Below are 27414 nucleotides of genomic sequence, written 5' to 3'. Positions count from 1 at the left end.
CTTGGCTCAAACGAATCCTTGTAAATCGCTGACCTGTCTAAATATACAAGGGCATTTACAAATTTGAGAGGATTTACGAGTTAGGTTATAGTACAAGCAAAATAAATTTAAAAATATGTACATTGTCTTCATTAGACGATTTAGAAATTAATGACAAATACAAATATAGTTCCGACCGCGTCTGTCTTTCTGAATGTGATAAATTTGAAAAATACCGATCGGATTTTGACACGATGTTTACCAATGAACGAAGAGATTTTGTGTAAACTTTCAAACCTCAGGCTACTAATAAGTATTTCTTTAGAGAAAACCTTTGTAGACCCGACTCGGAGTTTGTACCCAAGACTTCGAGTTCTACAACGTCATGAGCCACTAACCCATCAAGGCAGTCAAAAATATTCATGAATTCAAAATAATTACCCCTATTTTCTTCGGTTCATTTTCACATTTTGTTTTAAGTAGTTATTGCAAACCCTCCCTCGTAATACGTCCTAATTATTTATTATACTTTCTGTATAGAAGTTCATGAATAATTCATTTGTCTGCAGACGTACCCAAGTGGGTTACGGTATTTAATTACTGTCGCTGTTTGTACGAGAAAGTTTTTTGTAATTATACAAGAAAGCTTTACAAAATACCATAATTTTTATTAACTTATATACTAAACGACTTCCTATATAATTATAACGATATAATTTGCATGAAATTAATTTAATGACAATTGTTTTGCATTACTGCTACATATATTATTATACAAAATAAAGAAAAGTTACTTCTGGTAAATCAGCAAACTTTGTAAAAAAAAAATATACTGTTATAAAAAAAAATATAAAAAAATAAGACAGCCATAAACTAAATAAATTTACTTAAAACGAAATAACATTTTGCGGCAACATTGGCGTGATCTGAATCAGTATGGATCTGTTCACAATCTCCTGGCGCCAACTCCACGTCTCCACTTAAATAGTCGGCTTTGCCTAACAAATATACCTAATCTTATTTGTTTTTTTCCTTCTTTATCAGATCACATATATTGGTCATCTTACGCACACTAAGATGTCTATCCTATAAGCACGAGCGTCACTGCAATGCACTTTGATATTTTAACACGGAGGGACCTTCGTAAGTGAATCTACATACATAGTATAAAACAAAATCCCTTCCCGCCGTCTTTACGCTCAGATCTTTTAAACTACACAATTAATTTCAATGCGGTTTTCATCAATAAACAGAGTGATTCAAGAGGAAGGTTTTTATGTATAATACGTGCATATTATAATAGAAAAATGCCTTTATAATTTCAACTTTCCTGGCCGGATAAAAACTTTTTCTTTTTATGTTTGGTATTCTATCTAAAAGTTGTGTATAGATCCTTATGGTGCCCGTGTGAAACCGGGACGCGGAATTAGAAGATAGTTAAATAACCCACTCAAGATAGACACATCTATACATACATATCGTTTAGGTGGTATGCATGTATATTTCTTCTTTTTGTTAATGATTGTAAGTTCGTTTTGAATGTTTAAGTATCGAAAAAGTCAGCATGCTAAAATCATATTAATGCAAGTTATGGTGGTACGCTTTTTATATGCATGACGAATAATATTTTTCTATTTCCTTAATCTTAATAAATAAAAATAACGATAGTTCATTTTGGAGTAATATTTTATCACACAGTAACAGCCTATGAATTCCACGCTGCTCCAATGCAGCTTGGTGGATACACATGTGGCAGAATTTCTTTGAAATTAGACACATGCAAGTTTCCTCACGATGTTTTCCTTCACCGCCGAGCACGAGATGATTTATAAACACAAATTAAACACATGAAAATTCAGTGGTGCTTGCCTGGGTTTGAACCCGCAATCATCTGATTGTTGAACTAACCACTGGGCCATCGCGGCTCATATTTTATCAATATAATGTAATTATTGTTTGATTTATTTAATACATTCGATGAATTTTCTCTTGTTTTCATATCTATGAATATTTTTTCATTCTAAAATATAAGAATGTTTTGTAAACTACGTATCGTATAGTATTTGTATGTAGATGTATGTGAGCGAATGAATGTAATAATGAACGAGCATTCTGGTCATCGTCGTAATTTTCCTAAAAGCCTTTCCATAACGGATATTGCAATCTATAGGAAGTCTCATTGTAAGGCTTTGCGGTAACCCCAAAAAATAGGACAATCGGAAATTGGAATTTAACATACAATTTTATTTCAAAGAAAAAACATCAAAGGGTCAAAACGAGGTTCAAAAACTTATTCGATTAAATATATAACACTAGTCTTCGCTCACGGTATCGCCCGCGTGAAACGTGGAATACGTGTTAGGTAACCTATGTTCTGCACATGTAACATCTATCTATCTATACGCAAGATATCATGATGATCGCTTGAGTTGTTAAGACGTTAAAGCGTAACAAAATAAGATTCACTTTCGCATTTATAATATGAGTTAGGTTTGTAGTTATTGCCAATTGTGAAATAATGTTGGTGGTAGGGCTTTGTACAAGCCCGTCTGGGAAGGTACCACCCACTCATCATATATTCTAACGCCAAATAGCAGTACTCAGTATTGTTGTGTTCCGGTTTGAAGGACGAGTAAGCCAGTGTAACTACAGGCACAAAACATAACATCTTAGTTTCCAAAGTTGGTAGCGCATTAGCGATGTAAGGAATGGTTAATATTTCTTACGGCGCCATTGTTTATGGGCGGTGATGACCACTTACCATCAGATGACCCATTTGCACGTCCGCCAATCTATACCCTAAAATAAAAATAAAAAATGTACGGTAGTAAGTACTTTGCTTTGTCTGGGTATTTTACCTCAAATTAACAATGATTTGTATTGCTTTGTTCCGGTTTTAAAGGGGAGAGAACCAGTGTATTTACAGACAAACAAAACTCTTATGGGTAGTCTCGTATTGACGGTGAATTAAATGATTAATATTTTTTACATTGGCAATGTATATGCTATAATTAATGTATTTCCACATCTGTTTCGATACGAATTTCAAAATATAATGGTACATATAACTTGAATTCTTAAGTCGCTTTATATAACCGTCATCAGAAAGCATTTAAAAAAAAAAGTCACAACATACGTAATTATGTATATGATTTTTTCATTAACGCTAAATCTTGTAAATTAATATGCGTGATACTTTCATATATATTTATTTTTTTATCGAGATGTATGCTATGTTAAATAATGTTTATATTTTGAAATTTTTTCATGAATGAAAATGGACGGTCACCATATGAACGTATTTAAACGCCATTCTTCGTCTCGAAATTGTGCATTTCGACGAAGAAAAACTTTATCGTGTAGGCTATCTTGAGATCCTGAGGCGTATATTATTCAGAGACGGATCCAGGTATCAGGCTAGCCAATACTCAAAGACTAATAAATAATATACTTTATATAAGACACGTCACAATTACTTGAGTACCCGTACTGACTGGTTAATACATTATGATAATTTAATAAGATTTTTTTATGATTTCGTCATCATTTCAAATCCGAAGTATAGCTAAAAAGGCGATGTGTTGACGGTATAAAACAAACAAAACATACCTATTTATTATATTAGTAGGACTTAACTATAACACGCCCGCTTCTCAAAGCCTAAATTTTTTTATATGCATAATTATTTATGAAAAATATATCTTAAAATTTCATTATAGTCCGGTAAGACATTCGAACGCTTAATAAACATCTATATTAAAACTACGAATGCAAAAGTAAGTCTGCTTTTCTGTATATCTGTTACGATTTCAAAGCCAAATCCGGAACTGAATTCCATAAAAGGACAAAGGCTACTTTCTTATGTCTAATACCTGAAGCTGAAGAGGGGTAGACCCTTACAAGCGCGAGCGAAACTGTGGTGTTCCAATGCTTGCAAAACTCTCTTCTTAAGTCTCGTTTATGTTAGGGTTTAGTATTTTTTACGACGTCGCTGCAGTGCGAAATGAAATGCAGATTCCCTTAAGATGTTTTCGTTTTCTGTTCTGTTCTGTGGGCTATTATCGCGAAGTAGGCGTCAACGTCAATGTCAACTGACTTTGTATGTAAGTATAAAATAGTGAACTTTCCATACATTAACAGTCTGTAAATTTCCCACTGCTGTGCTATGGTCTCCTCTCCCTTCGAGAAGAAGGTATGGAGCATATTCCACCACGCTGCTCCAATGCGGGTTGGTGGAACACACATGTGGCAGAATTTCGTTGAAATTAAACACGTGATGTTTTCCTTCACCGCCGAGCACGATCTATACACACCTGAAAATATATAGTTTAAATAATAAAAATATAGTTAACTAGACTACTAGATACTATATATCATCTAAACAAAGTTTAAATCTTACAAATCTAGCTGTTTACGAGATATTGATGAACGTAAATATCTGATATAAATACGCGTTGAATATAGAAACTGTTATTCCTTAGGTTCCTTTATCTTTACTTATATTATTAATGCGTAAGTATTTTTATTACGCCTTTACGTCTTAAATACTCAACCGAAAACTAACTAAACTACTCACGAAATGTGTCCAACGAGAACTCAGATAAGGTCATAGGGTAACTAGCGACCCAAGGCCCTGCATCATACCATATGTGTGGGTAGGTGCAGGCTAAAAATAGTATTTAATATAATTGTATAAAAAAATACTGTAAAGGCGTGTTGTATGATGTGCGTGAACAAGATGTGATGAACTTGTAATTAACGCACCCCACACTGCACAGATCGATAGACAATTCGACAATAAAAAATTATTTCCTTGTTTTATTTGAATCTTAAAATTATCTAAAACGTAATTGTTATATTTTAAACTGTAAATTATAAAACCTTCAAATCTTTATAATTTTAAACTAAAAGTATATATTCCCTTTTCTGAATGAAAGAAATCTTCGTAAATTTATTTAATATACGTATCATGAATTATTACCTCATTTACATACAAGTAACTGACGTTGCAATGTCATAATTATACCGTCGGTCTCCTTTAAACAGTGTAGTTTGGTAAGTTAAAGTACTTGTAGGTAACAATATTACAAACTAATAAGGGTACAATTTAACTTTCCGTATTAATTTTGTGATGCAGTCTCGTTTTTAGAATAATTTTGTAGTTAATTGGTGGTAGGGCTTTTTGCTAGCTAGTCTAGGTACCACCTACCCATCATATATTCTACCGCCAAACAGCAATACTTATTATGGTTGTATTTCAATTTGAAGGGCGAATGAGCCCATGTTACTCCAGTTACAAGTTCCCAAGATTTGTGGCGCATTGGTGAAATGAGCAACATTTTATAATTCTTAAAAAACCTACCAAGAGATGGTCCATTTGCTGGTCCGTCTACCATTTAGAAATGAAAGAAAGTTTTTTTTTAATTTAAATTTTTGCCTATATGGATAACTCTATATTAGGTAGGTAGGAATGTTATAATTCAATTGTGAAATTATAAAATATTTTTCATTTTATATGCTAAAGCATATTACTGAACTAAATACTTTTTAAATAATAGCCGACCTTGGGAATGAAACGATCGACTCAACAGGCCAGTTCAAATTAAATTGTCACGTTATTAACGGTATTTTGAACAATAATAATTAATTAATAATTCTCTTAAAAGTAAATAATCCCACGGAGTTTCATTTGTCGGTGTTTTCAACAGATATTTCTGTCCGACGATGTTTAGATTATTCACAATTCGTTAAAAAATATTTCACACTTTATCTTCTCAACATATAGATAGAACATATTGGAAAATTGGAAACAAATATCAAAATTATGTTAAGTTTATACGTTTCATCGAGAGAATATAAATTAATCCACGGCATTTAAGATCGCATTTAATCGTATATGCAATGTAAGGAAGTAATTAAAAACAAATAAATAATGCTTTTTAAATGCTTATTATAATTATTTAAAATCACGCTCAACTTAACTTATAAATTGTCTTAAGTGGTCTGCTATTATAAAACCATTATAGTGTCACAGTACTCACGGCACGCGAATATCCCATTCCGCAAACTAATTAAATTACAAGAAACTCAATTGTGCATACCTAAAACGGTTACCGATAAACTTGGTAACAGTGTTTGCCGGAGATAAAAACATCGATGAATTGAGAGGGTCCTGTAGAATTTTAACCGAAGATTGCGGGTTCGAACCCCAGCAAACATCACTGCACTTTGATGTGTTTAATTTTTGTTAAACACATTATTCGTGTGCTTGCTTACCGTGCTTGGTTGTGAAGGAAAACACTGCGAAGGTATATGGGTATGTTGGAATCCACCACATTTAACCCGTATTGGAACTGCGTCGTGGAATAAGCACCTATACCCAGCTGTAGGTAAAGATAAAGCTGCAAGTAGATTTAAATTCTATATTCTTTTTATTATGCTTTACCGATCACAGGTTTTTTAATTTTCAAAAATAAATTAATACAATTCTTAGAATTTTTATAAACTCCTCCCGAAGCGTTGGTTTATTTTATGCAGTCAGATGTCATCATGTCAGTCTTGTATACCGAAACAAAAATAGATGATAGATTGATAGATAAATATTGTTTTTCGAATTATTTGATATTCAATCAATAAATAAAAAATAAAATTCAAAGTCAAAGTATTCGTTATTCAATTAGACTCTACTAAATTGAACGTAAAGCTTACCATTGGTTCGGAACGATTTTTAATTTATTTCGAAATCTAATATTATTAATTTGTTTCAGACAACTGGTATGACACCCCTCATGTATGCCGTGAAAGACAACCGCACCTCGTTTGTAGAGCGACTCATCGAACTCGGCTCAGACGTCGGAGCGAGGAATAACGTAAGTATGTTTCAGATTTGTAACGTAACAAGGTAAAAGAGTCTAAGGATTGGACAACATCACATACATTACTCTGATCCCAATGTAAGTAGCTAAAGCACTTGTGTTATGGTAAATCAGAAGTAAAGACGGTACCACATAAACCCAGACCCAAGCCAACATAGAAAACTAATGAACTTTTTTTCTACATCGACTCGGTCGGGAATCGAACCCGGGACCTCGGAGGGACGTACCCATGAAAACCGGTGTACATGTCAAAATTCTACTCAGATAATAACTATTGATTAAAATAGATGTTTATGTTACATAACAAATTTACTACATTTTATATTAATTAGTACTAGATGAAATCCCGGCTTCGTTCAAGTATAATAACTTACAAAAAACTTTATCATTCCCTTATCATGTAGCATCTAACTTTTTCATAAATGTTGTGATTATCAAACATCTAAAATTTTTTAGGTTGTGAAAACTAACAATAATCATTCTTTACAAAGACAAAAGAAATATAAATTTTCAGACACCAATTGTTAAACCTCGGATGACAGTTTCAAAAACAAAAAAAAATAAATATCCAATGCTATTTATTTGTGTTTACTCAAATCATTTATACATGACATAATTTCAAAATAGTAATTTTCACAATCACAGACTACTAAGATACTGCGTCGCGGTTTTTTTTTTTCTTAACGTAGTAGTTTTCGTAACATTCTTAACGTAGCATAGACAATAAATGTGTAATGGTTGCGTGATATTATTTCACGTAATATCAAACAATCCGAATTTTGCGGATATATGATATTGACTCGGAATTATTATTTTTTAACGATATATAATTTAGTGGATAAATTTCCATCGAGTCTACCGTACCCCTGCACGAAATTATTATATGGAAGTCACTTTCTGAACGCACCCGTAAACATCAAACATGGCCTCTTGAACTGTGTGTGAATTTCATGGATTTAATACGGAAATATTTCGTCGTCTAAAAAATCATTATTTTTTAAAGATCTATAATTGTGGATAGGTTTCAATCGGGTCTATCGTGAACGTGCACGAAAATATTGATATGGATAAAACTCTCTTAAGAAATGTCTAAAATGGAAAGAGAACTCATTTTCCTCTATACAATTCGATATATTTTCATTAATTAAATAAATACTTTATTTAACACTCTTATCTGACTAGTATATACTGATGTAAACGTTCATCATCATCATATCGGGTGAATAGTTAAACAACAGTTTTTCTCTTACTGTCATCCGCAAATTGACATTCGTAAGAGGGAGACCAAGCATATATGCACTTTACAATGTTTATCAGCAAAGAGGATATTATTTTAGAATATAATAAGTATAGAAAGAGTTAGTTGCAATCTTATACTTTATAATTGTTCTATTTGTACCTTTTATTTTATTCCCTGTAGTGTGTGTTTACCCCATTATTATAATTTTTATTTAATTATTTACGATACTGGAACTTATTGGTCTCCGTATAAATATTATGCAACATTCCGTATAAATATTAATATCGTTGTATAATTTGCTGTTTGGTAACCTTAAGAACTGTATATTATAATTTGGCAGCTGACACGCATTAGTTGCCTAGGGAGTTGGTTAACAAAACCTTACTATTATTTGATCAAACGACAGACCTTATATACTTATAATTAAATTTGAGCTACTTATAAATAGCTTTGTACTGAGTTATCAGTTGAAAGGTCTCTAAATTATCGTAAAAATGTACCTGCTAAGTGATTTGCTCATATGTGAGGTTGACGTTCAGAATACTTCTAAAACAGACGTAATCGAATAGACAGCTGGGGATCTGGCTTTATTAGATTTTTTTTTTGTGATTAATAAATTATATATGTTATGGCAATATCTGAATTATTCAAATCAATACAGTTTTAGACAAGATTTTGTTTTATTACAATTCTTAAAAAACTCGGCATTTAACTACATAATATTCAAAATAGTTAAAATATCTTTCAAAATGTGTTGACGTCATTACGTTATTACAACGAGTTATTTTTATACACCGCCTTCATAAAAATAAAGTTAATTAATAAAATCACAAAGTTCTTATATGGATTTAGGGCAACACATTAGCAAATGTAATACCTGCCCACAGTTAGATGCTTGATAAGAAACCTGGGCAATTTATAATCATAAGAGGTCACGCTTAATCACGACACACTCACACACTGATCTAGCGGCAACATTAGTATTCATGTTGAACGTTGGACGTTGGACATTGGACATTGGACATTGAACATTTTCGGTACAACCACTCATAATAAAATGTAAAAACGTCGCCGAATCGATCTTGACCCCTTGGGCTATTGTCGTCCCTACTCCTAACATAAGTGGTAAACTTAAAAGGAGGAGTAAAAAAAAATAAACAAGATTACATAGTTGTTTCACTTCTAAAAAAAAATTAAGCATGATATTTCGTTTCAATCGTAGACTTTATTATAGATAATATTGCCAAATAAATGTAAAGTTCTCACGTATGGGTCGACTCTAATCAACCGACGTAATATCACAAAGTTGAATTATTAAAATACTACGTTTCTTTTCATATACGTCGGATTTTCAATGATTCAACATAAAATGCATACATAATTGTTTACATGGTACTTAAATCCGTTCAGGTTTTTGTTTTCCTTCGATGGTAGAATGTGATAATATGTTTTTGAAGTTCTTGTTTGGCGGCGAAATCAAACAGCGTGAGAAAAACTGCACTTGTCGAAACTCTAAAATACATACAAGATAGTCGTAAGCCTGTGCGGTCACGGAATGAATGTCATATATGTATAACAAGAATATTTATTACATTTTGTCTAATTAACTTGACTAGTAGGCTATAGGTTTGTAGTGTATAGGCAGTTAGTTGTTTCTTATGATCCAATCATCATGTTCCTTCCAAACAAAAGCATCTTAAACTATGAGGACATAGTTATTTTTTTATTTGCACAATTATTATATATATTTGTGTGAATATATTGTATAATTACTATGTATAAATATAATTCGTGCTCTATTCAAAGGTCGTATATATGATTGACATTTAATAATTAGCTATTTAAGAGATAAGACCGTTTTTGTACATATTTCTGCAATTTTTATCTCTGGATTTTATTTTATTTTTTGGGTATGCAATAAGAGTGATCGTATATTTAATTGCTACGAATTATAAATCAGAGACCCCCGTGTATGTCTGTCTGACTTTAGCTCATATATAACGATATTTGTTGAAGACGTCGGATAAAAATATACCGACTGAGAACCGAACCGACCGAACGTTACTGGCGTGCATTGTGTAAATAAAATAAAATGTGTTATAAACATTTAATATGGACCCGTGCGAAGCCGAGACGAGTCTGAATATGAACCAGTTTTATGATATTGAACATCAGAGTGATACATGTTGGTAAGCCCTTCATTACTCGGTGGTAGGACTTTATGCTAGCCCATTTAGGTAGGTACTACCCACTCATCAGATAATTTAGTGCCAAACAGAAATACCCAACATTGCTGTGTTCCGGTTTGAAAGGTGATGAGAAACTAACCATAGGCACAAGGGACATATCATCTTAGTTCCAAAGATTAGTGGTGCATTGGAAATGTAAGGAATGGTTTATATTTCCTGCAGCGCCATTGTTTATGGGCGGTGGTGACCACTTACCATTAAGGTGGCATATTTGCTCGTCCGCCTATCTATATCATTAAAAAAAAGTAAAAAAGCATGTGAATTATTTTATAGTTTATCCAGCAGTTTTTAAATCGTCTACTTTTACCGAAAATAACTATTGAATAAAATCTGAGAGTAGTTACACGCGGTTATTGACATGGTGCATAATTCCCGTATGAATTTTGGTACTTGGTACCTACGGATACAATTGTCTTAACTTAAATAGTCCCGTGAATTGTTTCTGCTCCCTGCAAGTGAGTAACAATGATATATACTCATAGTTTGTCAATTCGGACTGGTACTAAGTTTTATAATATTAGAACAAATTTGGTAGAAGAAATGGTGAAAATATCGTTGTAGTTGTATAAGAGTAACAATTGACTTTTAACCAAAACAAACTCTAAACTCACCGCAGAAAACGATCGTAAAATGTTATACGCGACATTGACTACAGTTATTTTAACTTTATATATATATAAGAATTGAAAAGTCCAATATCATTTCCAACATTTCTCAAAACAATAGAGAGAGAGAGACAGAGAGAGAGAGAGAGAGAGAGAGAAACAACTACTACTATCAAAACTCACTTCGTTTCGTTCGTACAAAACGAAGTGAGTTTTGATAGTAGTAGTTGTTGTTAAAGTTTTGTTTTAGTCCTTTTGGGCTAAAACGATACTTTTTTATATTTTATGCTTAATAAAAGAGAATTATATTTTCGTTATAATATCTACCTAATATAATTATGGCACACATTAAAATTGCATCAGTACTCGCGCAAAGAGAAAATTATCTAATAATTAAATATTATATCTGCTAGTGTCAAGGCTTGTTCATTGAACGGCAAGAGAATCTGTTGATTTAATAGAAATTAGCATGAAAACTAGCATTCGTGACACGATTCCACGCGGTACTTGTATATTGAATCATTTAATGTATAATAAATATCTTTTTCAGTCTATGTAGTTATAATTAAGCTATTAACTAGCCGTTAGATCAGGCTACATGATTTATATATTTCTCTATTTAAATTAACTATAAATACACAAATACTATCTATCTATTCATAGTATAATTGTATATGAAAGTGATATTTGTCATAAGTAATAGCCCGATATTTGATAGTTTATTGCAATTAGTTTTTGCATCGAAATATTCTGAGCAATAGCCGTGTCGCCGGGACGTGAAGTCGAAATAATGCTAGCTTCGGGCTCGATACTCATGTAACATACCTATATATATAATATACTACATAAATAAGTTGATTTAATGTTTATAAAAGTACCGAGTTTCCATTCATAGCTTCGATTATTTTAATGAATTACGATGAAATCTACTTGAACGCAAAAACAACACCAAAATTACCATACAATCATTTCCATATAAAATTTCACAGAAACCATATAACGGAAACACCATTATTATTAGAAAACCTCGTAACCCCTATTCTAAGTATAATCAAGACCAAAACTTACAAGTTTATGAATCACATTTGAATCATAAAGCCGTGACATTACGAAAACCGTAACATCTAGTTCACGACTTGACCACTAGAGCACGCAACCTGCAAATTACAGACTTCAAAGTGCGCCTCAAACTATTACTCGATCTATCCGAGGTTTGATCATTTTCGCTCCAGCTATATTTGCTCCTTCCAATTATATCTAATGGAGATTGCTATCACGCGATGCACCCGTGTTTAATTCGAGTCAATCTTGTAACACGGGAATGGGGGGACTGGCGTGCGTCGAGAATATCTTGACACGAACGCGACCGTTATGTTGAGAAAATTGCGCTTCTTTGTTGAAAAAGTGAATTAACTAAACATTTATACTAATATTATATTAAATGCGAAAGTAACTCTGGCTGTTGCTCTTTCAAGGCCGAATACAGAGCGTTTAATGAAATTTGTTAAGCAAGCTTGAACTCAAAGGACGGCCAACGTCTTAAACGCGAGCGAAGCCGCGGTCGACAACGAGTATAACAATTAGTTACATAGTACAAAAAAGTAATAGAGTACAAAAATTAATACCATATTGAAAATATAGCGGTAACATTGTTTATTTAGAATACTATCCGTGAATAAATAACTAAGATTTCTTTTTTTTTTTTTAATAATATTCGGAGTTTATCCATTATAGCAACCTCGCTGCTGAAATGCGAAGATAAGAATAAAAATAAAGTTTATTTGAGATACCAATATTTAGATATTAAAAACATGTATTTACACACCGAGTACATATCACAAAGAGTAGAAATAATGTGTACTGTGTTTGTGTGTGTAATGTGTTTTACGTAAATAAATATATACGATAAATACCTACACGTATCGTGGGTTCAACGAACTAAAAGATTTTTTTTTTAATTTTAAATGAGTTTAAACAATCTATTGACTACATTTTGGTAAAATTAATACAGCGTTTATGTAAATACATAATTTAGGTTTTTCTTTCTGAGGAATTATCAATAAACAGAATTTCATTTTCAAAAATAAATGTTCCTTAACACAAAATGCATTGTATTGTGTTAAGGAGTGAAATAAACACGCTTACAACCTTTGGCGTATTTCGAGATCAATATATGATATCGACACGCAACTAAAATTTGTCCAAACCTTACTAATACGTATAGTGTCTGAGTAGGTATCATGATGATGAGTGGCCTCAATATTCTACCGCCAAACAACGATACTAAATATCGTTGTGTTCCGGTTTGAAGGGCGAGTGAGCCAGTGTAACTACAGACACGAGGGACATAACATCTTAGCTCCCAGCTTGGTGGTGCGTTGGTGTGATGGTTATTATTATTTACAGCATTACCATTACCATCAGATGGCCCATTAGCTCGTCCGCAGCGACGTCCGTTCGTCGACATAAATAAACATTATTTTCTTTATCAAATTCGGTCTCAAAAAATGTGGTATTGAAAATGTAAAGTTGGAAGGAATATATTCATGAAAGATAGTAAAACTGAGTTGATACTATACATATATAATATTTGACAATATTCCGGAAGGTTTTTCTAGAGAAGGTCATTGTCCCTGACAATATAATACTCAGTATGTGAAGTAAACAGTAACTAGTAACAGTAACAGACAAGATCAAGAACTCAAAATAGTGATATTTATATAATGGTAATGATGGCGTCCTGACGGGTTTCGGCAACGGTGACCTATATCAAGGGAGACCAGTCAACTACGCAGGACATATTATAGTGGACAAGTGTGTGCACAAACCGATACACTTTCTACTCCCTCACACTCATAATCCGATGGGACGGCAAATCCGACATGGCCGGAAAGAATTTAGCCGCAGGACCAGCGGATTTCCGTGCTTCCAATTTCCAGACTCCGGACTGTTACTGAGAATTTTTCAATAGAAGATCCTAATATTTTTTTATCAGCCCACCATGCCGCTTAAATCTATGACCTCGGGATCTGCGGCCTTATAGCCACTAGACCAGTCATTCCCAAAGTGGTCCAGGTGGACCCCCAGGGATCCACGGGAGATTTGCTGGGGGTCTATGTAGGCATAAAAAATGGGGATCCATAAGATGTTAATGAGGGTCCACGAAAATTTATCTGCTTTTGATAGTAAAGAGCAAAAATGTAAGCATAGTTTTTATAAGGGCCTACCTACATTGTTTTAAGTACCTAACTAAGGAGATAATATCTTAATAAGGCAAGCGACTATTACTTGTCCAAACTTGCGTATTCGATATTACGTACAATTTCGTGTACAGACTTGCAAAGCGCTATCCGCCCGACAATGCTTATTCAGACATGAATTTGATTATCACTATAAATACTTGATGCCAGAGGTAGGTTTTTTTTTTTTATTCATCTCTTTGAGAGAATCACTAACAAATTCAAATGCTGAAATACTCGTAGGGTTACTAAGGATAGAATTAAAAGCACCAATATTAAACAAAGTTAAATTTAATTCATATTTTAGTGTTTCTCTCAAACTGTGGTTACGGACACATGCCAACAGGTGGTCCACGAGAAAAATAAGTTTGGGAACTACTGCTCTAGACCAACGTTTTTACAACACTAGGTTGAAATAGCATTTTGATTAATTTTGATGTATTTGTTACGCAGGACAACTACAATGTGCTTCATATATCTGCGATGTATTCGAGGGAGGACATCGTCAAACTCTTGCTGTCAAAACGAGGTGTCGATCCTTTCGCTACAGGAGGGGTGAGTGAATTCATTTATTTATCGTTTATATGTAAACTATCTTCAAGTAAAGTATCAATTATTTTGCGTAAGAGAAGGATTTATATACCAACGTACGCATTACAAAATTGATTAGCAAATTTTAAATCACAACAACCAACAACAAATAATTTATAGTAAAATATTTGTTCTGCCTTATATATTAACGTACTCCTATATAATCGTACATGTACGATATGGCTTTGTGGATAAGACGCTTGATTATTAATTGAAGAACGTCGAAATAACGACACCATCGAATTTTCATGTATCTAATTAGTGTTTTAATTCATCTAGTAAATTCTCTTACTCAAAAAGAGAGCAGAGAGGTCGTTTGTCAAGCATTGGGATATTTACAAGTCATTTCTTATTTACATAGCTGTTTTTTTGTTGCAAGTAATTATAATTTAATTTAAAAAAATTAATTATTATTCAATGAAAAGCTGAAGATAAATAGTGAAAATTATATAACTGTAACTATTCGATGAAAATAAAACTTAATATAAAAGAAATTTTCACCGTAATGTTGAGTATTTGTAATAAATTAAAATTAGTATTAGAATTATATCATCTCGGTGACATTATATATTTCAAAGATCATAAATAACTTTTAAACAAAATCTTTATCAAAACCGTTGTTGAATTACTGATTTTTATTGCAATATATAGTAGTCTCATTCACGTGGAACTTGAATATGAGTAGGTATTTTACGGTTACTAGTTTCCGAACGATAATAGACAAAAAGGCTATCAAATCAAAACATTCTTTATTCAAATAAGCTCATAAAATCATTTTTGGATCATCATGTTACAGTATTGAGGTATATATGTATTCTTAAATGTAAAGCTACCACCGGTTTGGAAAGTAGATTCTATCGAGAAGAATTGGCAAGAAACTCAGTAGTTACTTTTTTCCATCATTTTAATAACAGGTTTAGGTTAAGTCAGAGAGATAGTAGTTGGTTATTGTGCTTTAAAAGTCAGGGGATAGTCCAGTCAATAAAGCCCAAAATCCCTAACAAATTCGTAACTCGGCGAAATTTTGTGGGTTTGTTTAGTAAGGGAAGGGAAAGGGTTGAAAAGGGGTGAAAAGCGTTTTTTGTTAATACCATTGTTAAAAAATTAGTAACACGCTGCAAATTTGCAATTATCATGTTTATAGCATTTTGTAACATCTATTAAATTTGCAGCGTTTTGCAACATACGGAACATTGTTTATTATTGAAAAACATTGATATTTGTAAATAACATTGAATATGATATAATATAATGATATAATAAATTGAATATGATTATTATACATATAAATTGAATATATCTCACTAGCTAGTGTAAGATGGGTAAGGTTACTAAAAATAGGCTTACAGTATCGTACAGGTCGTAAGAGCACTTGGTGATTACAAGTGATTGATGTTAATTGATTAATATGTAATATTACTAGCAACCCATCCCTTCATACTACAATAAAGGTTTTTATAAAACTCTTAGATTGAATTTAAAAAGAAAAAATATTGCTTTTTTTCTGACTAGAAAATTTGACATTCTCGGCTTTTCTCTTCTACAATATACATGTATTCTACATATAAACCTTTCTCTTAAGAGCGTAGTTTGTAAGCGTGGGAATTAATTTTAGAACACACACATAGGTACTTTTCAATAATACAGTTGCATTGTGCAGTGTATCGTACGCATCCCCGGAGATAATTAGTTGCTTGTTTTCGGTGCAACGAATAAATTAAATTTTCATTGCGCGTTCATAACGTAGGATTTATAAAAATACATTTAATTACGAGTAATGTATTAGCTATAAGGTTGTCACTCGCAAACGCAATTATAAATTATTTGTTAGCATAGGGTGCGGTCAGAGTGCATTAAGATGCCAAATATTCATTATGATTTTTATTGTTTAACTGTTTTCGTCTAACTAAATAATAATAATTATTTTCTTGATATTTTAAGGTTGGTAGATATACCGAATTAAATTAAAGTAAAGACACATTAAATAATCACTTCTTAAATTTTATAAATATAAATAACCAAGTTAAATATAATTTTTTTCAATACTCTATTTGTAAGTAAAATATTCGAAAAAAATATTTTAAATCAACTTCTCGTCCATTTCGGTACAAATACTATTTTTCATAGTGAGCAATTCGGTTTTACAAGAGGTCGCTCGACAACTGATGCGAGAATAGCACTTCTTAAACATATTTACGATGCTTGACAAAAATCACAGAATGCTATTAGAGTATTCTGTGATTTGTCTAAAGCATTTGATTGTGTAGAACACGAGACGCTTCTTTATAAGCTCAAATACTACGGTATTAAAGGTAAAGCTCTTGATCTCATTGCTTCATATTTAAGTCAAAGAGTCCAGCAAGTTTTCATTAATGGCATAAAGTTTTCTGGATCTACGTTATAAATGAGTGTTCCACAAGGATCAATTTTGGGTCCCTTTCTATTTCTAGTATATATAAATGATCTTCCTTTCTATGTTAAAGGTATTTGTGTTATAATGTTGTTTGCTGACGATACTTCACTGATTTTAAGGTAGACAGGAAAAAACTGACTATGACGATGTGAACGGTGCATTATCACAGATACACGATTGGTTTACAGTAAATAATTTAGTTTTGAATACTCAAAAAACGAAATGTGTAGTTTTTACCCTACCAAATTTTAGAAAGCAAAATTATAATATATCTTTAAATGATTGCCGTCTTGATGTAGCCAATATTACGGTTTTTTTGGGAATAGCATTGGATTCCAAACTTCAGTGGAGTCCTCATTTATCGTCCCTGACAGGAAGACTCAGCTCCGCAGCATAAAAATTAACAATTGTGTCCCACGACACTCGCGCCCCACCCTTATGCTAACTTGTCTATGTGTGCGTAGACGTTTTGCGAAATTATAAGAGTCGGCTCGAAATAAAAATTGACGTGCTCTCACCTTGGGCTCTGGGGAGGGACTGAAAATTTATTGACAGCGATGTCGAATAATAAGTCAAAACCGTCAAATGATTTTCTCCATACTAAAATGTATGGACGACGAATGCCAAAAAGTAAGCAATATTTAAATAAAAATTACTATAATATTGTGAGATATAATAGAAATTGAACACGGTGAACTTATTATTTACACTTTCGTGTCCCCATTTAACCAAAAATACATGTATAAACTAGCCGCTAAATAGCTTAAAAAATGTTAATAGAAAAGGTCGATTTCAGTGTTTGGAGTGATGTTGACGATTAATTTACCAGGTTATTGATACAAATTTTATAAATATCATGCGGTGAAACTTGAGATATATCTATTGAGATACTGAATGTATTTTTTTATCCATAATCAATGCTCCAGTTTTAAGATATTTTAAAAATAGTAAGCGCTATTTTGGCGTTCCGCAAGGGCTGTCCTCTTAAAGCTCTCTGTTTATTGATGAGAGCCGCATTAAAATTAGTTACGTATTTTATAAGGTCTACGCGTACAAACAGCAGGAAGCGATATTGTTTTATATTATATAGAGATTTTGCCCTTAAACGTTTTGATAACACATCGTACATCGTGTATAAAAGTTAAATTATAAAATTACACAATTTATAATGTAGCAATGAGCAATGATTGCACTTTTAAATAAATAAATTTATACTTTTTCATATAGAGTCGTCAACAAACAGCCGTGCATTTAGTAGCGAGCAGACAAACAGGAACAGCTACCAGCATTCTCAGAGCGTTACTCGCAGCCGCCGGCAAAGATATAAGGCTACGTCCAGATGGCGTAAGTTTTATCAGTTAATATTTATAATTAAAAAATTATATATTATGTATAAATGATAGAGTATTATATCAAATAATGTCTGTTTTCATTTGTTATCAAACGCACCAAAGTATCATAAACATATTTTTTTATATTTAAATTTAGTACGAAAAATCTTTATTCGATGGTTATTACGCAAGTGACTAAATAAGAATTATAATGTTTTCAGGTTTTATATATGCTGTGTGAGTTCCTTTATTCCGCCATAAGACCTCTAAAATCTTTGACAAGATGCTTTTTAATTTGGTATTGGTACAGTCATATTTTCTTAATTTGTAATACCATAATAATTAAGCTTATGTTACACGTAAATATTTAACGCTATTTATTATTGTTGTAACAGTTTATCATTATTATAATAAACGTTTGAAATATAACTCTTATGAATACGTGAAATGAATAATGCTCTTAAGCGGTAACGGAACGTACATATGTATGTAAAAAATAATATTTACTCCTACTTAATTTATGTGTTTTACAAAAAACGTCATTCCGAATCTATATCATAAATATTTATGTTCGCATAAAGCATTTTAATCTGTGCTCATCGCTCATAAATAAAGAAGACATTTCGTCATCAGTGAATCACACGGTAGACAATAAAGTACAAACTTTATGTTGACGACTTTAAAGTTTTGATTGGCTAGTAGTTTTTGGAGTGAATAGCTGATACAGCATTGGTCATGACGATCGCGTGCAGTCGCCTGTCGCCTGGCACTACCATCCTCGACGGCGAGTCCTCAAAAACAAGCTAGTAAACAAAACATGCTGCCTAAAACTCCTAAATTTTTTACCGTATTTCGTGTAGTAATGAAAAGATTGATCATACTAGCAGCATTCCTACCTGACGCATCACGCATGTGACGGTAAATAATTAAAACAACGTCAAAAAACGAGTACAAGGCTTTCATTTTAACGACATTTTGACACAATGAAAACGCACCACCCCCTTGAATAGAAACTAGTTAATTATCCACCGAGCTTTAGCCGTCGAGTAAACGTCATAACGCAAAATTTACATTGCAAATCAGTTGCGGAATATTAGTTATTACGTTGAAATTCAAAATTAGTAATTTTAATACAATAAGTCTCAGTCCGCCCTACGACACGACTAGAGCAAGGCAGTTTTACCATGTCGTCAAAAGCTGCTTTAGTAACTGGCGGAAAGTTCTGATGGAGGACCAAGTACGTATAGGTTGATCTAGGCGTCGCCAGTTAGGTTACCTATTGCATGCGAATAACGATTGCCGTTCGATATAATGTTATGTCGAACCGCCTACGAAGATTGCAATGCACATAAGTCGAAAGTATTGTTGGCATCGTGACGGTTCGGAAGCTCCGTGCTGTGGCATACCGCACTAGCGTGAGTAGTTCGTGCATAGACACTGCATCGTATGGATTTGAGTGCGGGTGAGAATAAGTATTCAAAGACAGCGCTCCTTCGCCATGTCTGATAATGGCAGGGACGTACCTACCAGCGCAAATTTAAGTTTTCGTTCGGGCGTACGCAGTCCACCCGCGAATCTTCAATCTAGGGACCTGCAGAAACTCGAGCTCAGTTTCATTGAATTGAATAAAGAGCGTGCGCGCCAAAAGGAATGGAAAAAGCTAATTCGCGACATGGTGTTCCAGAGGGGCAAGATCCCGTTGCTGTTGGCTGTAGAGGCCGGCAATCAGAGCATGGTTCGAGAGCTACTCAGTGCACAAACAGCGGAGCAGCTTAAGGTAAGTGTTGCGCCTACTTATTTTTTTTAGCAATCTATTATATGTACTGATAGCAAATATAATTTACTAGGAAACTAAAATTACTATACATTTTACTAGCCCATTATAATTAACGTTATTGGTAAAATAGGACATGAATTTGTCTGATCTAAAGCCCTTGTATCTAGGCCTCCACTCCAGCGGGGGACACGGCTTTACACTTGGCAGCACGGAGACGAGATGTGGACATGTCCCGTATCTTAATAGATTACGGCGCTGCGGTGGATGCTGTTAACGGTGCTGGTCAAACAGCGTTACATATAGCAGCGGCGGAAGGAGACGAACCGCTTGTGAAATATTTCTACGGTGTTCGTGCCAACGCTGCCATCGCTGATAATGAAGGTGAGTTCTACATTTTCGAAAATAGTAACATAATGTGTATATTATTATTTCGCATACGTATTTTGGAATACGAACCGAAGCTAACGTAAAAGTAATCAATTTAAATACCCGCCTTCAAATCAATTCAAGTAAAAATTTCAACGATAAAACTATATACAGTATTGTTGATTAAACTGCATTAGTACACTGAAAACAGACTATCAAGATTAATTTAAGCTAATTCTATTACATTAATTTAAGTTAAATCTACATATGTCTTAACTTATTTGAAACAAATTCTTATCTTTTTTTACACACGAAAATTTACTATAGTTATTAGTTTTCGAAATTCCTGACTACACTATTTCATCACTGATGTGCTTATGCTAATTGTGGTATTAGTAATATTTATATTTTTTTTAAATGTTTTGTACAATAATGTGTTAAACCAAATAAAACCGCACACTTGACTGTTGCACTACCAAATATAAAATACATCGAAGATTACTATAATTTTTCGTTTTAAATATATGTTTAATTGTAACAGAATTTATAAAAAGTAAATAAATATTTTTCGTAATAGATCGCACTCCGATGCATCTAGCGGCTGAAAATGGTCACGCGGCAATTATTGAACTTTTGGCTGACAAGTTTAAGGCGTCTATCTTCGAGAGAACAAAAGATGGAAGCACACTTATGCACATAGCCTCGTTAAACGGCCATGCTGACTGCGCTATGATGCTGTTCAAGAAGGGTGTATATCTTCACATGCCCAATAAGGTATTTTCTCATTCGATACTAGTTACAACATACAGTTCAAGTATAACACGCAAAAGAACAAAGGCCCATAAAATATGTTGTGGTAGCGGCGCAAAGTAGAATTATAGGTATACTTTAATTAAGGTAATATTTGTTGTTGTTACAAAAGGTTTATTACGTATATTTTAATTTTTTTTTTAATTGTGCGTTCACCCGGAAAAGCATCGGTGTTTTCATAAGTGAAATCTTAATCCAGCAGAGGCACATTTGCGGGTTGTAACTCGAATTGTTATCTATTTACAAATACATAAACGATTTGTATAAGTATAAATTCAACTGAAAATATGTAAACAGTTACATCAATATAAATATAATGTGTAAATATTGTACATAGAAACTTGGCGATAACTTTTCTAGAAACTAATTTACCTCACGGAACGTCCTTGGCAATAAAGGAAATTAAATCATAAGATCGTGAAAACATAAATTACATAGAATTGTGCCATAAAACCGCTTACATAATATAATATTATGGATTATTAAGGATATTTCGGAAGATTTTTATCAGTTCTTGTTAAATTGTAAAGCACAATAAAGTTTTATTTCATCAATAATACAAGTGTGTGCAAATCACGCATACACGCACACGCATCAAACATGTACGTGAATTGTTTTTTCCTTTGCGAACTCAATGCAGTCGTAATTGTTGTAGGTAATACAGTCATTTTTTTAACAAAAGCACCAGCGATCCACAAACAGAAAGTATAAATGAGCATTACACTCTTTTACATCAATCGGAACAGATGTCCGAGTCGACAGTTTTTCGGCCGAAACATGCAGGTTCCATAAAAATTCAGTCCCGAATTTGAACTCACAATCTTTATTTAACATGCGTTCCCGCGTTCTAGTCACTAAGTCATCTCTGCTATCTAATAATTAATAATTAAGCTTGGACAACATTTTACTTATCATTTATGTAGGTCATCTCTAAAGCAAACTATTTTTAAGTAGTCCATTAAGCCTACATTTTTATAAAACAACTAGTTGTCGCTCGCGACTTCGTTTGCGTTTTGGGAGTAGGTCATCAGGTATTCGGTATAAAAAGTATGTCTTTCGTTGGAGTTCAAAGTTCCTAAGCAAATTTCATCAAATCGTCGTCATCGTTCATCAGACAGACAGATAACACACTTCGTATTTTGCTTTTCCTATTAGCTCAAGATACTAATAATAATGGATACTGGATTAGAAAGTTGGGGGCAAATTGTAAATAATTTTGTTGCCGCTGCTTATGAATATGGAATATGGAAATTAGTTTATCTGATGTAATAGAAAACGTCATAATTTCCATCAGAAATACGAAATTACTTTTTTTTTTTTTTTTATAAATAAAACTAGCATAGAATTTTATTAAATTTTCTTTGAATGAAGTTTTTTAATGTCATTGTACTCCAGGCAGTTCGCGAATGAGAGCCAGGCCTCAATAAGTATATGACTTCGACTCACCCAATTATTTTTTTGTTGTATGTTTGTTTATCAAATAATACATCGATACGAGGACATCTTATTATTCCTTTCATTTTTTTATTTGATTATTCTCAAATAAACAAATGAAAATTAATTTGTAATAAATTTTATTTTGCATGCTATTTAATAAATGTATAGCAAAAGGTATTATTTTTTTAAGTATAAATATATAGAACATTAAGGTCTTAGGTAATTTTCATTTATATATAAATCGAAAAAGTTTTAACTCCTACGAACCTAAAATTTTCCGTATTACAGGACGGTGCTCGAAGTATTCATACAGCAGCAAGATACGGTCACGTGGGAATTATTAACACCTTGCTTCAGAAAGGGGAGAGCGTCGATGTCACCACCAATGTAAGTAGAACTACTGACCTATTAAAATTTCATTGAGCAAACTCTAATAACAGGTACGCGTAATCGGTAAGGCTTCACCTTATCTCATTACTTACTTCAGTTACTAGCGCCTGATCGTCCAAACAATCTAGCTCTTGGCTTATTCCCTGGTTGAACGGCAACGTTTAATAAAATGGCCAATTATGCTAGTTGCCTGCGACATATCACAATATATATGTGATATCTGCAATTGAAGTACACAACTACATACATGTAAAATATATAATGACTTAAAATACTCTCTGCAGTCATCTACTATCTTTTAATAAAAATCTCACTTAAGTTTTTAATAGATTTTTTATTTATTCAAATCCAATAAGTATCTAGTAGATTACTATCTACTACTAGTCGATAGTAATCTACAAAACAATCTAACAAAACTGCTAACAGTTTTGTTTGTAGTTTGAGTCTGACCTTCTCAACTTATAAGCTTACTAAATTGAATTGAAAATATTCCTATTGCCATTAAACGAGATTACTTTTTGGTACAAAAGACGATGAGGTAAAATACTCCAATTGTACATCGTAACGGATGTCCCTATTTTAAAATACAATCGAACCTACCGCTGTCTTTGTGTAACTGTCGCTCTAGGTGATAAATATTGTTTTAATTAGTTATTCTATTTCGACAACCAGTTCAATGACTCGAACATAATTCTATCGAGGTCTAATCGTTTTTAGTAGTGTTATTGTCTTTTTTTTCAATTTAATATTATTATACATTTGGCATATAACTTTAACATTAATCTGGATACACATGAAAATTCTCTCAATTTTAAAACGAGATACGTAATTTATATGTTTAATGTTTTCTACTTACTTTTTCTTTGTTTACTGATCACTTATCCAGGATGAAATTTAGGACGAAGGCACGAAGCCATAATGCCTTAAAGAAATTGATTAAAGAAAAACCAGTTATATACATCACACTTTTAGTTTCTAAAATAATAAATCAGTTATTTAATTACTCGTAAAATTTAATTCGAAGTCTTCGTAGACTTTGAATTAAATTTTAAATAAAACCACTCCAAAGTTATTTTTATTTCGTTCATAAAATTAAACTAGTTTCTATAATCGTTCAATGGAATCTTTTATCAATGTCTTAAGACGATTTAGAAATAATGGCTTTAAAAAATTCCGAAGCCGAAGTCTGAGTTTTATACTACACAAAGCAAATGATTTAATGAATGTTGAATTTTGTAAAAAATAATCTTAGAATAGTATGTAGCCACTATAAATTTAATCAGAACACTATATTAGGTTAGAGAAAACCTCATTAGGGTTAAATCTATGTTGACATTTGTACAACAAATTCTGCAGGATAACTACACAGCCCTCCACATAGCTGTGGAGTCGTGTAAGCCTGCTGTGGTGGAGACCTTACTAGGTTACGGTGCTGATGTGCACATACGAGGTGGCAAGCAAAGAGAAACTCCACTACACATAGCTGCTAGGATTCCTGATGGTATATACAACTTGGTTTCTATAATAATCCATCAATATCAACTTTATTTTGTTACGTATATTCGATAAATATATATGAAATTGAATTAAAAAGGTATATATAATCAGAAAAAATATATGGTATGATTGTAATATTTGATTTAATGATATAATATTTCAGGTGATAAATGTGCATTAATGTTGCTTAAGTCGGGCGCTGGACCAAACAAAGCTACTGAAGATGGTATGACGCCGGTTCATGTTGCGGCGAAATATGGAAATCTGACTACTTTAGTTCTTTTGTTGGAAGATGGAGGAGACCCTTTAAGAAAAACAAAGGTATTGATTTATGCATTAATAATAATAAAAAAAATTGTAAAATATACTATGAATATGCGTATTAAGTATATACAACTATAATTGTAAAAAAAAAAATCCTGTTTTTAGTCGGGTGAAACACCTCTCCATATGGCCTGTCGAAGTTGTAAGCCAGATGTTGTTCGACATTTAATAGAATTTGTCAAAACACATAAAAGTGAAAAAGTTGCAACTTCTTATATTGATACCGTTGATGAGGATGGAGCCAGCGCATTACACTTTTCCGCTCAAATAACGAAAGAAGAAGTCAAAATACCTACTGCTGATAAAGAAGTGGTCAAGTGTCTTATGCAAAACGGTGCAGATGTTTCTCTGCAAACAAAACATAATCACGAAACGGCTTTTCACTTTTGTGCTATCGCAGGTAACAATGACGTATTGACGGAAATGATTACCGATATGTCAACTGCTGATGTAAGTCGAGCTCTCAATAAACAGAATTCAATCGGATGGACCCCTTTACTGATCGCATGTAATCGGGGTCACATGGAACTTGTTAATACTTTACTAACTAATCATGCTAGAGTTGATGTATTTGATATTGAAGGAAGATCCGCTTTACACTTAGCCGCTGAACATGGATATCTGCAAGTATGTGACGCTTTACTAACCAATAAAGCTTTTATTAATTCTAAAGCGAGAAATGGACGTACCGCTCTCCACCTTGCAGCAATGAACGGTTTTGCACATTTGGTTAAATTCTTAATAAGAGACCATAATGCGATGATAGATGTCCTAACTTTAAAGAAACAAACTCCATTACATTTAGCAGCAGCGAGTGGACAAATTGAAGTATGTAAATTGTTGCTAGAACTTGGTGCCAATATAGATGCTACAGATGAACTTGGTCAGAAGCCTATACATGCTGCTGCGCAAAACAATTACTCCGAAGTTGTGCAGTTATTTTTACAACAACACCCGAATCTTGTGATGGCTACTACTAAAGACGGAAACACATGTGCGCACATAGCTGCTATACAAGGGTCTGTAAAAGTTATAGAAGAACTGATGAAGTTTGACAGAACTGGTGTGATATCAGCAAGAAATAAATTAAACGATTCGACGCCTTTACAATTAGCAGCAGAAGGAGGTCATGCAGACGTAGTTAGGGTTTTAGTAAGAGCTGGAGCTTCATGTTCGGAAGAAAACCGATCCGGATTAACAGCTGTTCACTTGGCAGCCGAACATGGTCACACCAATGTATTAGATGTAATGCGATCCACGAATACATTAAGGATTTCGAGTAAAAAGTTAGGTTTAACACCCTTACATATAGCAGCTTATTACGGTCAAGCAGGTACAACAAAATACACTCAAAATGAATACAATAACCTTTTATTTTACAAGAAACATGCTAATTATTTTTAATAATTTCAGAAACGGTTCGTGAACTTCTGTCTCACGTCCCAGGAACTGTCAAATCCGAGCCTCCTACAGGTGTATCCTTAGTGCCGATATTAGGTGCAGAATCCGGTCTCACTCCACTCCACCTAGCCGCTTACAATGGTAATGAAAATGTTGTGCGATTGTTACTTAATTCCGCTGGAGTACAAGTTGACGCTGCTACCAACGAAAATGTAAGTGTCTCAAACGATTACTACATTAGTAATATGCAAGCATTATATACATATATTATTAACAGTATATAAACTATTTGTTTTGTTTTTATTTTTTTAGGGATACAATCCTCTCCATTTAGCGTGTTTTGGTGGGCATATGTCTATAGTAGGACTACTTTTGAGTAGATCAGCTGAATTACTTCAAAGTACAGACAGACACGGAAAAACCGGTCTACATATAGCATCAACACATGGACATTATCAAATGGTTGAGGTGTTACTAGGGCAAGGAGCAGAAATTAACGCAACAGACAAAAATGGCTGGACACCATTACATTGTGCAGCGAAAACTGGTTATCTTAACGTAGTAAAATTATTATGCGAATCAGGGGCATCGCCAAAAAGTGAAACAAATTTGAATTGTGCGCCAATTTGGTTTGCCGCTTCGGAGAATCATAATGACGTCTTAGAGTACCTTTTACATAAGGAGCATGATACACAATCACTAATGGATGACAAAAGATTTATCTATAATTTAATGGTGTGTTCAAAAAATCACAACAATATACCAATTGAAGAGTTTGTGTTAGTTTCACCGGCACCTGTAGATACGGCAGCAAAACTGTCTAACTTATATATTAATTTATCAACTAAGGTAAGTAAAAAACAAATCGTTTTAAATTTTGAATATATAAA

The 27414-nt window shown here is 33.1% G+C and overlaps 1 protein-coding gene across 2 annotated transcripts in view; it reads left to right on the top strand.

The window, feature by feature from the left end:
• The window catches only part of LOC113392358 (serine/threonine-protein phosphatase 6 regulatory ankyrin repeat subunit B), a 47877-nt gene that overhangs the window by 15695 nt on the left and 4768 nt on the right, over nucleotides 1-27414 (top strand). For both annotated transcript variants that reach the window (XM_026628747.2, XM_026628763.2), the window contains exons 2-13: nucleotides 6747-6848; nucleotides 14641-14742; nucleotides 18419-18535; nucleotides 20207-20299; nucleotides 20467-20680; nucleotides 21243-21439; nucleotides 23201-23299; nucleotides 24659-24803; nucleotides 24963-25120; nucleotides 25229-26456; nucleotides 26537-26736; nucleotides 26837-27373. In XM_026628747.2, the coding sequence (XP_026484532.1) occupies nucleotides 6747-6848; nucleotides 14641-14742; nucleotides 18419-18535; nucleotides 20207-20299; nucleotides 20467-20680; nucleotides 21243-21439; nucleotides 23201-23299; nucleotides 24659-24803; nucleotides 24963-25120; nucleotides 25229-26456; nucleotides 26537-26736; nucleotides 26837-27373 (3192 nt within the window). The remainder of the gene's footprint in view (nucleotides 1-6746; nucleotides 6849-14640; nucleotides 14743-18418; nucleotides 18536-20206; nucleotides 20300-20466; nucleotides 20681-21242; nucleotides 21440-23200; nucleotides 23300-24658; nucleotides 24804-24962; nucleotides 25121-25228; nucleotides 26457-26536; nucleotides 26737-26836; nucleotides 27374-27414) is intronic.

The sequence above is a fragment of the Vanessa tameamea genome, chromosome 10 (genome assembly GCF_037043105.1).
Source record: "Vanessa tameamea isolate UH-Manoa-2023 chromosome 10, ilVanTame1 primary haplotype, whole genome shotgun sequence".
NCBI lineage: Eukaryota > Metazoa > Arthropoda > Insecta > Lepidoptera > Nymphalidae > Vanessa > Vanessa tameamea.
The sequence above is the reverse complement of the archived record's forward strand: the minus strand, read 5'-3'. Positions and strand labels throughout refer to the sequence as shown.